This window comes from Marmota monax, unplaced genomic scaffold (assembly GCF_021218885.2).
Source record: "Marmota monax isolate L192 unplaced genomic scaffold, Marmota_monax_Labrador192_F-V1.1 WCK01_AAM20220418_F8-fsc00106, whole genome shotgun sequence".
Taxonomy (NCBI): Eukaryota; Metazoa; Chordata; class Mammalia; order Rodentia; family Sciuridae; genus Marmota; species Marmota monax.
Window position 1 is genome coordinate 775,897 of NW_026695218.1, and position 15,951 is coordinate 791,847.

Here is a 15,951-nt window from a genome sequence, read left to right on the forward strand (position 1 = left end):
AGGGAAGCCAAGCTGGAGATTAGGTGTCCATTCTGATTTCAGGGTTCTTAGAACTTTCAACTAACAATGCCATGTAGGACTGTATAAAAATTTAAAAACTGTTTCAAGTGATAAAGTAGATTGAAAAGGCAACCTCTGGAATAAAGAAAATATGTGCAAATCCATATCTGATAAGGTGTTAATACCCAGAATACACAAGGAATTGCTATAACGCAAGAATAATAACAGCAAAACCAAATAACCTAAGAAACAGGCAAAGTTGTTGAAGAGACGTTTCTCCTAAGAAAATACATGGCTCACAACCATATGAAAAAATGTTCAACATGATTAATAGTTAGGGAAATATAAATAAAATCCATAATGGAATATGACTTCCCACCAATTATGATGGTGACTATTAAAAAAAAAGAAAGAAGTGAAAAGAAAAACAAATGCTGGCAAAGACAAGGCAGAAATCAGAGGTCTTCTATGCTATTAATGGGAGTATACAGTGGTGTAGCCATTTTGAAAAAGAGCATGGAGGTTCCTCAGACTTAAAATGTAATTACCATATGATCCAACACTACCACTTGTGGGCACATATTCAAGAAAACTAAAAGAAGAGAATCAAAGAAATTTTATATTCAGGTTCATAGCAAAAGAGTTGAACAAACCCAAAGGTCCATGTATGTACAAGTGGGTAAAAAAATTGTGGTACATACATGTAATGCAATATTATTCATCCATAAAAAGAAAGACAATCCTGACATACCCCACACCATCTACTGACCTCAAAGACATTACACTAATGAAACAATCCAGACACAAAAAGACTTACACCATAGGATTCCAATTCTATGAAGTACCAGAAGTAGTCAAACTCATAGAATTTTAAAAAAGTGGAGTGTTGGTTTTCAGGAACTTGGGGAAAGGGGATATGGGAACTTTTTAAATATACACTGAGTTTCACTTTTACAAGATGAAAAACTTCTAGAGATTAGTTTCTCTAAGATGTGAATATATGTAACATATTGAACTGTAAACTTAAAAACAGTTAAGATGATAAATTTTAGACTATGTTTATTTTACTACAAATAAAAAATTAAAAAAGCTGAATATATAATATGATAACTAACTAGATGTGTGAGAAAAGCTATAAACTGAAAGTATAAATTTGTAAATCATACAGAAAAACAATAATCTTATATCATTCTACATTCTTCTCACTCATTATCCTTAAAATCCTGGGTTTTTAGTGACTCAATAAGTATAAATCCTTTTAACCCTCCTTCTTAAAGTCTGAATTTCACAATGAGTTTGTTTTCATCTACCAACGAAGAACAATTAAAATATTCTGAAGAAACAGCAGACACGGACTATTTGTAACTGTGCTAAACTATACCAACAACAACAACAAAATGTCTTTGTGTATACACCTAATTCCAGCCAACATTGAAAATAGAAAGTGTACACATGGAGGAAAAAGATAAAACTATGCCTTTGTGTATCCATAGTTCCCAAAGAAAAAATCCACATGATCCCTCTTATCACCGAGCTTCTGCCTACCTTGTTTGCGCACATCCTCTACAGCGGCCACCAACTCTTCTTTGAGATCTTGACTCTCCTTAGCGATCTGTTCACCCTTTTCCAGGAAGTTCTGAGTAGCTTGCTCTACAGATGCGGCCAGTACATGGGCTTTCTTTGACCTCCCTTTCTTTTTACCAGATGGGCCTTTGTTGCTTGTGTTGACAAGTGTTGTCACCTTAAATATAAAAGGGAAACTGTAAAACCACTCCGCAAAAACTGTTGAGAAACGTGTGCTGTCATCTTCTTAATTTCTTAATATTCCATGTTTACGAGATCATGGGATTTAGTTATTAAACCACGAGTGCACATCAGATAGCCTCATCACATAACCTCATCAGCAAAAGTGTAGGACTATATGGATTAGCATATAGATTAAGCAGCCCTTATTTGTTTCCTGTAGAAACTAAAAGTAGGTGAGTAAGTAGAAAGTGGAGACTGGCCAGTAACTCAAAATCTCCAGTTGTTTCAAGGTTGTATTTCCACAGATGGACAAGAATGCTCCTTCTTGGAGTAACCAGCCTCAAGCAGGCAAGAAATCAAAAGCACACGTGGAACTACCTCCCAGCACCAAGGAAGGAGAAGCAATCTCCTGTCATGAGCCATGTAATTCTGGGAAGAGGTGAATGAGCAATTCATAAATGGGCAGGGGTCAATGGCCAGTGCTTATATGTTTTTTCCCTTGGACTTTTGAGTTTGGGTATCTATCTCTGATTTCAATTTATAAAAATAAAATGGTAAATTTAATGTGAGGGGATTAAATGATTTCGACTCCATCTTTAGTTAATCAGCTAAAGTTTCCAGAATCCAAATTAGATTTGCATTTATTATCACTTCTTTTTCCAAGTATCATAATTTGAACACACATCTCAACTGCCAAACTTCTTTTAGTACTAAATCTAGAGCTACTTAATTTCCTAACAAAGCTTTTAGCATCTTTCAAACAACTTGCTATCTCCTTTTATATATATTTACATATATATATTTCTGAACTTTTAATTCCTTACCAGGGAGAAGTTTGGAAAGAAAATGAACACATCTGCTCCATTTTCTGATCAGCAAAAGTTGCCAGTCTTGTTTACTGCTGTATTTTTTTTAAATCGGCCTCAAAAGAATGTGGGTTCTGTGGTTTATTTTCATTGACATTTATCCTGGTTAGCAGAGTAAAGATTTCTTTTGGAGGTTATCAAGAAAGGCAGTCCACAGAAAAGTTCCCAATGCTGTAGCTTCTGATGTTTACTCCAAAGCCCAGAGCAAGCAAAGCCATTAGTCAAAGTCACAATTAATGTCCAGTCAGTTCACAGGGAAAGAGATAACACCAAAAGAAAACTAAAGCATTCAATAAATATACACTCAGGTGATGCATACAGGTAGAACCAGTACTTAAGGAGTGATTGTTGCAGTTTGGGGAGCCGTCATATTCAGATCTCTTTTGATTACTAAGTAATTAAATATATGAGATTAAATAAACACTCTATAAGGACATTTAAGTATACGCACTAGACAAAAACAAAAAATAAAGCTAGAATCATTAAAATAAGAATGTCAGATAACGTGGGGTTTTTTTTTCTGTAAAATATGTATGCAATGAGGAACACACTGTAGTATATTTAGTTCCACCCTCGAGAAGCAATTGTTCATTATGAGGCAAAGCTTGTCTCTGAGGTTGCTTTTCTGAGGGTGCTCCTTAATGAGGATTTAGTCTAACACATTAACATGCTACTGTTCCAGGACCCACATCTCCCCCATACCTGGAACGAAGTGTATGAGCCCTCCATGCAAATGCAGCTGACATCTAAACTCCCAACTTAGGCTATACACTTTATATCAGAGGAAAACACTCTCTATTTTTAGTTATATCTGATTTATTCTCATGGTATACATAATTCTGAGTTTGGGGATAATTATTTTGACTTCTCAAATTAGAAAAAATATTGAAGGAGGAGGAAGCTGTTAGTTTCAGGCATACTGACAATTTAAAGAAGTAGAATCTGATAGCAAAGGTACCAAAATAGTCAAATGACTATATCACAGGCTTCTCTTCTGTAGAGCCAAACACACTTAGATTATTCTGTTATCTCGTGTGGCATTTCTATATTAAGCATAATATAAGTAATTTTCTTAATAACAAGCCGCTGTAAAGTATCTGTTATGTAAGGGAAAATAAACATGGAACATTTCCAAGAAGTTCCTAAGAAAAACGTGATTACTTCTAAAACAGAAAATCAACTCAAACTTCTTTGAGTGAAAGAACTTAATTACTTATGGGTGGAAGAGCATGAAGGGAGAAGAGAGAAAAGAAAGGAAAGAAGGTTGATAGGGCTCCAAAAGGTTAATGCCTTCATGGATTTAGAACAAGGAAATAATTGCCAACACTCCACACTGCTTTTCCGTGTTTTATTGGGAGACAAAATCAATATGTTAGAAAAAAAAGAAGAGATACAAATTATTAGAAAAGTCGATATTAAATTACATTATGGCTTATAGAAAATAAGATTTTCAATGGGCACAGTAGTGCTCACCTGTAATCCCAGTTACTTGAGAGGCTGAGGCAAGAGGATCACAAGTTCAAGGCCAGCCTCAGCAATTTAGCAACACCCTATGTCAAAATAAATTTTTTTTTAGAAAGGGCTGGAGATGTAGCTCAATGGTAAATTGCCCCTGTATACAATCCCCGAAACTGAAGGGAAAATTTTAAAAAGGTTCTTAAGAACATGTGAAAACAAAAAAGATTAAAAGACAATTAGAACTACTCTAAGAGCAAAGGACAAGAAGGCTAAATACTAGATAAACAATTAATCTAATAGAAGAGCAGTGACCAACTATAGAAATGTAGTTTTAAATATGTCATACACAATAACCAAGAGCCGGTATACTAGAGATGACCATAACACAACACATACAATGTTGTATGGAGAAAATGACAATATTTTGGTGAAAAACATAAAGGATGACCTGAGCAATGGAGACACACACCATCCCATTCTTGGACAGGAAGACTTGAGATTGTAAAGATGTTTCTGTTTTGCACTGACTTCAAAGCAGCTCAACCCAAATCTGTGGTCCCTGTTAGTCTGTATGTTATAGTTCATTGTTTCTAGGCTACAAACTGTACATGTTTCTATACAAATTACTGTAGCAACTGTAAAAAAAAGTTGTAAGTATTTGTGTACCTAAACATATCTAAATAAACAAGTGTGTTTATAGCAGAATCACCACAAAATGGATAATTGTATAGTGCTACAATGCTACCATATTATACCAGGCAATAGGAGTTGTTCAGTCATATTTTCACCTATGGGGCACTGTAGAACACATGGTTAGTGCTGACTGCAGTGTTGTTATATGATACATAAAGTAATGCCGGGCATTCACTGAAGGAAGTGCTTAGTACTGGAAATATGAAATGGGTAGAAATATATCTCTTTTTAAAATTCCTAAATATTTTAACCAGTTGTGCCCATCTGAGAAAGCCCAGGCTCTGTTAAGTGCTCCTGAAAATTAAAGATTCAAACTAATTAAAACAAAGATTCACTACTTTATATTTAGTAAAATGAAACAAAATAAACTAAGACTCTTCTAAGAAAAAGTAGAAACACATCTGAAACCGGACTAAACAAGAAATACTCTTTAATCAACACTATGTTAGTTAATGAATTTAGTGGACCTAAACTCCCACTGCCCTAAAAATTACCATCTTTTGTCTGCAGTCTTTGATTGGCAAGGGCAGCGGTTCGATATTTTCCTTCTTTACCGTCTGCGAACTGCAACCCCTGGAGCATGTACTCTTTGGGAAGTTATAAGGCAATCAGTGGAATGCGAGAAAACCATAGGGGCTCTAGAGTGGTTTTTGTATCAAAATATAAGAAAGAGAAATGACTATATAAGTCATATGAGGACTTCCGCCAGTACCGTCACACCATCATCAGTACATCAGATGGTCAAATATCCCATATGATAAGGTAAGTTGAAAGAAGGGGTAAGGATCCCCAAATTAAAAATTGGCATTGGTGACTGTATACTTTAATGTATTACCTGGTGAAGTAGGTTTAAGTATTATAATATCTAGTTCACACATTTTCTTTCACACAAACACACACACACACACACACACACACACAAACACACACACACATCTTTACAAAACAAAAGAGCAATGTTAAAAGACTCCTGAAAAGAAATCGAAACTTGAAAATAGTACTAAAAACATGCATATATTAACCATAAGAAAATACATAGCTGACACTCCCCCTACTCAAGTTCTTTGTCAAATATAAAGAAAAAAAACTAATAGCTGAGAAGTTGAAATTTACATTTAGTTCCATTATTACTAACAGAGGATCTCATGGCAGTTTCACTGATGTATTAGCTAATGATAATATAAAAGAAATGTGATCTGCAAAACTTTAAAAAGGTAAGCATCCAGAAATTTTCATTTATTTATTTATTTATCTATCTATTTAATGTGAGTAGTAAGTTTTTTTTATTATTTCTATTATTGTTAGCAGAGAAGATTACTGGGTGCTAGTAATCCATTTTTTTTCTCTGTGTACCATATTAAGACTTATTTTTCAGTCTTATTTAGAGTTAATTTAGACAACAGATGAATTCTAGCCAATGGAATATGAGCATCAGGAATGTGTGCTCCTCTCAAATTGTTCCATTAAGATCATCCTCCATGTTTTGTCCTTAAGCTGGCAATCTTATAAGCCAGGTCTGGAAGAGGATGAAGCCACAGATTAGATGGGGCTTGTAATGGTTTGGTTATGAAGTATTCCCCCAATAGCTCATGCAACAATGTAGGATTGTTCAGAGGTGCCGTGATTAAATTATGAGAAATGTTTCCTAATCAGTGTATTCATTCATTTAATGGGTTAATAATCTGAATGGATTACTGGATGGCAAATCTAGGCAAGTGCCACATGGCTAGAAGAAGTAGGCCACTGGGGGCATGACCTTGAGGATTATATATATTTTGCCTTTGAGATCTCTCTCTCTCTCTCTCTCTCTCTCTCTCTCTCTCTCTCCCAGTTGCCATGACCTGAGCAGATTTCCTCCACCAGACCCTTTCACACTGTGATATTCTACCATAACAGAATTAGTCCAGAGCAATGGAGCCTACTGACCATAGAATCAATCTCTGAAACCCTGAACCAAAAAAAAACCTTTTTCCCCTCTAAGTGGTTCTGGTCAGGTCTTTTGGTCACAGTGATGAAAAAATGACTAATAGGTCTTAGTTCCTAAATTTTCTATTGCAGGAATATGACCCATGGATATAAAAGACCCATCTGGATATTAGGTACTAAGAAGAAAACTTCTATTTTGTTAAGACTCTGAGATTTTGAGACTGATCCATTATAGCAAGAAAATATTAAGTTATGGGTATATTGCTTACAGGTTATAAACTGAATATTGTTCTTAAAAGTTTATGTAATTATTTTTAAACTTCTATTTTATATATATTGTTTAAGGTATGTAGTATATTGTTGGTTCAAGAATGTGTGCTCATTTGGAAAATAACACGTTCCATTTATGTCCGTGTGTGTGTGTGTGTGTGTGTGTAACATGTACAAACTTTTTTGTTTTTTATTGTTTCAGATTACTATTATAATATTTCTATTAAAACACTTTGTAGATAAAGTTCTGGGTACCAATTTAACACTTGATAAGTAATTTTTGCACAGACTTTTTTTTTCTCAAATGAATTGATGGGTGTGTGTTTCCACTTTCCTTATAAGGAAAATTTTAAAAGTCAAGCCCTTGTTCTTATATCTTCTGGGGGCACCATTCTCTTCAACATCCTAAGAATAACTTGATTGTCACTTACTGGTTTTCTTACAGAAAAATAGTTTTCCTTTTCTACAATATAGAGACAAAGATCACAAATTTATTTAAGTCAAAATGCAGTTCTTTTTCTTAAGGTAAATATCCAAATACTGAAGGTAAGAATTATTAAATATTAAATTTCAAAGAACCAGTTCATGCCTGCTGTCGTTTAGATCCTGAATGTTCTCCAAGGTCCATATGTCGGAGACTCATTCCCTAGAATGACATTATTGGGAGGTGGTATAAAGTTGGAAAAGTGGATCTTACTGGGAGGTCATTAGGGGCATTACGAGACTTTGAAAGGAATCCTCAGAGCCTGGCCCTTTACTTTGTCTCTCTTCCTCTTTTGCTCTTTTGCATGCTGGCCAGGAGGTGAGCAACCTTTCTCCAACACATGCTCCCCTCCAGGATGTTCTCCATCCCCACAGGCCCAGAAGCAACGGGGCCAATCAACCATGGACTGTTTTGCTCCAAAACATAGGAGAAAAAGTAAACCTTTTCTCCTTATCATTTATTTAATTTCAGTAACAGAAAGCTACTACAATACTGTTAGTAAACTGTGACATTAAATAGATATTATACAATAAGTCTATAAATATAAGTAAATATAACTATTATCTATATAATCCACTATGTATAAAAAGATGCATTTTAAGCTCTCTTTGTGGATATTTCATGTTTTATTCTTTCTTATGTGATTTAAGAAGGGAATATGTTTGATTTCTGCTGACTGCGAGAATTTTATCTGAATCTTTAAGTCTTAAATAGTAAACCACATTTGGTAGCAAACAGGGTTAGAGTAAATTCATTGGATAACTATTTTTCCTCCTTTATTTTTAAAGTTTAAGAGCACATAAAAGACCCGTTGCTAAATACTTTATGATATTCCCAATTTCAGAATATTTCACTTAGTACTTCCAGCCCAAATGTACCTCACTATCAGCCAGACATCCTCCCACTAAAACCCTTACAAAACCCCCTGCCAACCATGCATCTTCTATTTCTCTTGAGTGACAAGAATCTTACATTTTACTTTCTTTGGGCCAAAATGATAAGTTAAAATCCCAGGTGTAAGTGAACAGCCACCCTTCAGCAGAAAGAGGTCAGCAGTTGGTCATAAGCTTCTACACCTTTCATTATCTCTTAGACTTGCATTACGGAACTTTGTGAGGTTGTCAATCAATTTCAATACTGAGTAAAGAAAAATGCACTAATCAATTTGAAGAATCAGAAAAGTTATTTAGAAACAGATGGACAATATTTTTAGAACTAGAGATGGCAAGTGATACAGAGTCCTAGGGATGACATTTCTAATATACAAGCCTAAAGCACCAATGAAATTTACTTGTTGCAGTGTGAGTAATTCATTTGCTTCATCTCCAGGCCCTGTCTATTCTTATTTGTTTTGCCAAGGTCAATAGTTTGATCTTATGGAGTTTGGGGTAGAGGCAAATTTAAAAAGTAATAAGTCCAAAACAAAGAAACCTAACAACAACCTTATAAACAAAACAAATTGTAATATGGACTAGAAAATTTTATCCTAAATCATGATAATCTTAGGATAACAACAAAATAGAGGATAACAAACTATTTTTTTTTTGTATCAGGAATTGAACCCAGAAGTGCTTAACCACTATGCCATATTCCCAGACTTATTTTATTTTATTTTGAGACAGGGTCTCACCAAGTTGCTTAGGGCCTTGCTAACTTGCTGAAGCTGGTTTTGAACTTGCAATCCTCCTGCCTCGACTTCCCAAATTGCTAGGACTAGGTGTGTGTGCCACCGTGCCCCACTAATTCATTTTATTCTTATATAATGTCTTAAATTTATTGACAGAAACTCTTTACCAGAAAAAGCATACATATAAACCCTATCTAATCTAACATAAATGATTTGTTTTCTCACTTTTTGTGGTAGGAATTAAATTTATCCTATCTCTTTCTCTATATATCCTATGTTTTAATTTCCTCGCGCGCGCGCGTGTGTGTGTGTGTGTGTGTGTGACCTGTGCTAATTTAAGTTTGAGTTTTATGTTTTGTCATCTGACATATATTTCTAAGACATTTTTCCTCAAATCTTGTAGGATATATTAACATATAAAATTTGCCAGATATGGTTGCACGTGCCTATAATCTTAGCAACTCAGGAGGCTGATGCAGGAGGATCATGCGTTCAAGGTCAGCCTCAGCATCTTACGGAGATTCTGCCTCAATTAAAAAAAATACAAGAGGTCAGGGGTGTAGCTTGGTATTAAAGCACCCCTGGTAGAACACCTCATGATACAGAGCCCTGAGTTCAATTCCCAGTACAGAAAAATAAATAAATAAATACATAAAAAGCAAATTTCAAACTACCTTTTGGAAATTCTGTTAATGATGATTAGATCTTAATAAACAGAAAAAAGAAAATATATCTAGAACTAATATTAAAATGAAAAGTCATATGTAATCCTTTAGAATTTTTTAGAATAGTGCTCACATTACTATCTCATACAGAGTAAATGACATTTGGAAAATGCAGGTGGGTACATTTAATAAAAATACTACTAAAATCTACCAAATGTGTGTGTGTGTGTGTATATATATATATATATATATATATATATATATATATTCTACTAAGATCTACCAAATATATATATTCTCTTCCCAAAAGGCAGAAGATCCCACTAAAATCTCGTTCTTTCTGTTGTTGGTTTCTACTTTAGAATCAAAATAAATCATGATTAACAATGACACCGTGCTCTTCCCTTAATAGAATTCTAAATTCTAAGTACTTTCAGAAAAGCCCAAATACACGTATGTATTTGAGAATTAGAAAATTTCTCAGTCATGAAAGCAGTGAGAAATTTGCCTGTCAGAAGTCGAAAAGCCTGTCGAAGAACAATAATTCTGGCTTTAATTCATTTGACACATGTAGCATATCACCTTAAAATAACTTACCTTATAATAATGGTCAACACCTATGTGCCTTGTATATTCCCATACAAATTTCTAAAACCAAAGCAAGGGTTTTTATGGCAAGAAAACTGATGTGGCTGCAAAATTTCATTAGACTATGCATGACATACCCTGTTTTAAAAGACTCCCTTGTTTTTCAAAGAAATAATTACATCATCTACTGACATTTTCTTATTTTTATATGTAAGTGTACATTATTGTTCTCCCATTAAACTACAAACTGCTGGTAAAATGCCAATGACTTGAGAAAAGATCACATTGACATTTTACTGCAGGGTCATCTTTACAGAGAGAACACCCGCTTTCCACCTGAATGCACAGCCACACTGTCAAGCTGCGTTCCTTAAGCATTACGTCTCAGAAGCTTCTAGGGAATTGTTGATGAAATAAAGGGGAAAATGAGCAGGTTGTAATTATGCTTGTCAAGATTCTTCTTGTGAATCTTTATTTGGACAATTCACAAAAAGGAAAGCAGCTCATTTTCTAATTCGGGATATTATTACTCTTTAAAACTGGTATTAGCATTTTTTGAAATTGTAGAATGGGTCCTGGATGAGCTGTACTGAAGTTTTCAATACTGCAAAGTGAAATGTCAGTAAAAGGAAGTAGTTTTGGAGTGGGGAAAGAATAAAGGCTTTGGAGCCTACAATTTCTCATCTGTGTTAGAAATAACTGAATATGGGATTTAGTTTCCATTTTGAAAAGTGAGGACGGATAATATACACCTCATAGGGATGTGGTGGGGTTTACATATAAGAGTTTACTTAAAGCACTTAAGCTTTGAAACTAAATGGATACCCTCCAAAACAACACTGAATACAAAACCATAATCTTGACAGGGAAAAGGTCCTGGACATGGGGTCAGAATATTTGAACTTGAGCCCCAAACTACCAATTGTTAGCAGTGTACTATTGAAGTCACTTAATCTGCATTATCTTTTTCAGGTATAATTTGAAAACTATTTCTAAGTTACTTCAAACTCATATTTTATACACGAATTAAGTAAAATTCTTGACTTCTGGTTCATGAATTTTATATACAAATATCTAAAATTTATCCACTGAGAGAGACTAAAATTAGTCTGACCACATTAATTTAACAATTAATTTTATCATGTCAAAATTTAGAGAGGTTAAAAAAAGAAATATTAGAAATCCCCATTTGTGATCTTTCTAGGTAATTCAGATTGCTTAGCTGAAGCTACTCTGGGACTCATGAGGAATCCTGTTGAATCCAGGAATGCTCATAATTTTACTCTGGTATTCTATGATATTTCTCAACACAGATCAAAATTTTCCTTAGATATCCACCTAATTTCTACCATATTTTTATTAGCTTCAAAAGTGAATATCTTATGAGCTCCCATTTTTTCCCCATATACAGATTGCAGAATCACATCAGTTACACATCCATTGATTTACATATTGCCATACTAACCCACTTGAATCAAAGTGTGAAATATGATATATCAAGAACTATGTAATGTTTTGAACAGCCAACAATAAAAAATTTTAAAAAAAATCAGCCATTTATAAAAAAAAAAGTGAATATCTTTCGGTACCACTAAATGAGCTTAATTGCAAAGTCTAATCTCTTTGCTGCAAGCAACAAAATTCAAAAGTTTTTACTTTAAATTTTTCATACAGAATGTGGAAAATAGTTTCACAACTTTTCAAATTAAAATTTTCATGTTGAAGTTATATTTTTAGCAATGTACTAGTGATTTCAAGAAGTGGGGGCTTTGCTAAGCCAGGAAGCCTTAGGCAGGTGTTTAATTGGACTAATTAAGCAACATGTAGTCACTTCCGGTTTTCCATTTGCTCTTTGTGAATGCAGATAAGCAACACAACTGATTACCTAATTAGACTATTTAAAACTGACTCACTTTTTATAGCCAAAGAATTTTTTTTTTTAACCCACAGTTATAAACTCAAAGTATAACATGTGGCATGGAGTCTTACATTTTTGTTCTTGTTCTAACCACCATTCTATTTATCAGTCTCTCTTTAAAGAGATAAACATTGTTTACCTTTTCTTATTTTTTCCCTTGATATATTATAATTATACATAACAGTGGGATTCATTATGCTATATTCATACATTCATATAGCATGATTTGATCAATCTCATTCCTTAGTACCTTTCCTTTCCCTCCCCTCCTCCTCCTCAGCATTCACTTGCTCTACTGACCCCCCTTCTAAAATTAGTATTTCTATTTTAGTGTATTACAATTATATATATATATATATATATATATATATATATATATATATATATATACACACATATATATATATGATTCATTAAGGTATACCTAAGTAAGGTAGGCATTGTATAATTTGGTACATTTCATTTACATATAATATATAAATGCATATCTAAAATTATCTATCTCTATATATTCATTAAAATTCTCTATGTGTATATACATAGAGACAGAAAATGTAGTGTAGAATTAAACATGAAATTCAACAAAAGTTTACCTAAACATTTTCCAATAAACAATCTAGAGCCAAAAAATAAAAGTTTGTCTTCTGTGAATGTATACAGCTTTAGAAAAGGTCTCTACCTGGGAAAATGCAAACTGATGGCTAAATTTTATATGGTCTCTGTACCTAAGTCCAAATTAGCACGATTTACACTCCTGTACTTAGAGAGCCACAGAGTCCAAGGTGCCCTGAATCATGGACAGGTGCCTAGAGAGCAGGATTCACATACACTTCCCTAGCAACACCAATGACCTCCCCTCATTCACTAACTGTGGTTTAACTACTTCCTCCTGGAGTGATAGACTATCTCCCAGGTAGCACAAGAAAAAAAGTGAATAAAGGATCTACAGTAAATCTGTGGTCAACAGAGATTTTGTAGAAAAGAACTGGAGAGCATCTTCAAGACATTAAGGTGGGTAGGAGGAAGCATTTCAGAATAGTGCACTGACAATTTAAAAAAAGAACAAAACAGTAAAGATATATTAGGGTAGGGGGGAAGCACAAGAGATGACAATAGACAGTCTTTCCCAGAAAGTAAATGATTAGATCTTTTTAGTTTCATGAATAAGTATAGTTATTAGATCCAAAGAAAAGCTGTCTCAGACCCTACCCAGTGCCAACACTTACATGTTTACTATTAATTTAGAATATTAGAAAAATGTTAATGAATATTCACTACTTGTCCCTTGGAAAGTACATTCTTGGAACACCTGCTTTCTATCAGCTCTTTTTCCAGTTACTTACTATGTTTTCTCTCAATTAATCCACACAGCTACCCTAAATAATGAAATAAACCCTATGCCAAAGGGAAGTAACCTCAGATAGATTTTTATTTAAAGTCACAGAGAAGTTAGTAGTATTAGCCAGGGCTGGTAGCCAGATCTGATTCTTTCTGCTTCATTATCCAAGCATGGTCATTCTTTATGTCTGAACAGCAAGATAGATTGACAATTTAGAAATGCTTTGTTTCATGATATAAACTTATAAAAAAAGTAATGTAACATGAGCATTCATTATAGCATGCTAAATTCCAATGACATATAACGTCATGGAACTGGAATCACAAATTCCAGCTACAATGCAAAATTATATAGCTTATTCTCTGAGCCTACATTCTATAAAAGGTAAAGAGTATGCAATGAGAGCATTGGACTAAGGTTTTCCATAGATCTCTCTAGCTCTGATGTGCTATAATGGTGTGTCATGTAGCAGAAGAAAGCCAGGGGTCACACAATGGCCAAAGAGTGGGTGCTGCTGAGAGGGTGTGGTGTACAGTTAAGCCAATTGCTCATGGCTCACTCTTTAAAGTAGTGATAGCATTGAACCCAGACATGCTCAGTAACTGTGGGTAAGTCTACTTCATCCCCTTAAAGCTAGAAAAAACCAGATGGTCCCTATATCTTTATGAGGATTTTTTAGCCAACTGATACAAAGAAGCAAAGGACACATGGTTTGGAGCACCAAACCATGACACAAACTTTAGATCCCCAGGCTCCCTTTCCTGTGACAAGCATTCCCCTAATAGGTATGCTTGTCACAATATAAACAGGCACACTAGACAAAGCCTTGCACTAACTGATAAAAGAATAGACAAGAGGCTTGAGAAGCCATATGGAGAATGAGGTTGGCACTGCCACAGACCATGAATGACCATGCTGCTCCATGCTGGAACTTCACAGGTTTAAACATCAGTAATCTTCAGTGGGGCAATCTAGGCTAGGAATGGTGGTTTAGGAATTCCAGGCTGCCAATGGTGCTCCAGGTTAGGAGGTGTGCTGATGACATAATGTATGAGAGCAAGCCTTCCATTAGAAGCAAGACCTAGGCAGTAGCTGAGGGATCTGGAGATAGGATTCAGGCCTCCTAAAGTCAGCCAGCAAAAGATACACTGTGTAGGACCTCAACAAGCATTCATGGCCCTGCACCTCAGCTGTAGAACAAAGGAGGGCACCAGGAGAAAAGCAGCAGGAGAACTGAGTCAAAAGATTAGTCCTAAATATCAAGCCTGTGACAGTGACTCTTGGATGTGTGACACTTAGAAGTGCTAGACTTCATATGTATTCACCTCCTGCACACAAAGTGCTCTATGAGCAACATGACTCAGTTTCACAACCCATAAAAGGGAAAATGCTTCATGAACACTTGTTGCTGCCATTATGATTGACTTGGAAACTGCACTGATTCCCCTTATAAGCAGTGCAAGTATCACCTGTTATAAACAGGCTCTACTTTTGCATAAAACCAGAGTTACACCAGGGATAGCTCATGAAGAATTAGCCCTTACTGAATGACACCTCAGTGTTGTGGCAGTCATGCACAATATCTACTTAAGCTGATGCTGGAAACTAACTTTAACAGAGAGCATTCACATATACCTGTCATTCAAACCAATAATAAAATAGTAACATGCTATCAATCCATGCCTTAAATCTCTGCAACTACATTGGAGCCAGTGGGAAGAAAGTCGTCTATGTTTACAAATGCTTTTGATAAACACATGCAACTGAAAAACTCCACAAGAAGGAAGAAAGTGTTTCAAGAGACCCCTACTCTGAATCTTTTTTATTTTCATTTTTAAAGCGATCTAATCTTTCTAAGACCAATAGGACTTGTGAAAGAGAAAGTGAAACCCGTGCAGGTCTACAGGGAGCAGGAAGGACACTTATATAACTGCTTGTTTCTTTGGCAAAAAAAGTTTTCTGGTGGAAATAGAAAAACAAAATTAAAAGAAAAATAAGAAAGGTCCTTTATAAATATAACAATATCCTATTTGTCTATTTTGACTTTTGGCTGTCTCATTCTGTCATATCAAATTACCTTCATCTCCCTTATACAATCAATCCTCAGTATCCACAAGTACTACACATACAAATTCCACCAACTAGGATTGATAATACTTTGAAAACTACATCTTAGGGGAAAATGTATAGACTAATTTTTCTTCTCACTATTCCCTAAACAATACAATATAACAACTATTTACATAACATTTACATTGTATTTGGTGTTTTAAGCAATATAGAAATGATCCAAAGTATCCTGGGAGAAAATACATATGTTATGAACAAATACTATGACATTTGATAGAAGGGATTTGCACATCCACTGGAA

At 34.7% G+C, this 15,951-nt stretch overlaps 1 protein-coding gene across 1 annotated transcript in view; it reads right to left on the minus strand.

Moving 5' to 3' along the window:
• Ctnna2 (catenin alpha 2) overlaps positions 1–15,951 on the minus strand; it is a 1,018,251-nt gene that overhangs the window by 775,006 nt on the left and 227,294 nt on the right. Inside the window, exon 3 of the mRNA XM_046432228.2 lies at positions 1,546–1,741. Within this exon, the coding sequence (XP_046288184.2) occupies positions 1,546–1,741 (196 nt within the window). The remainder of the gene's footprint in view (positions 1–1,545; positions 1,742–15,951) is intronic.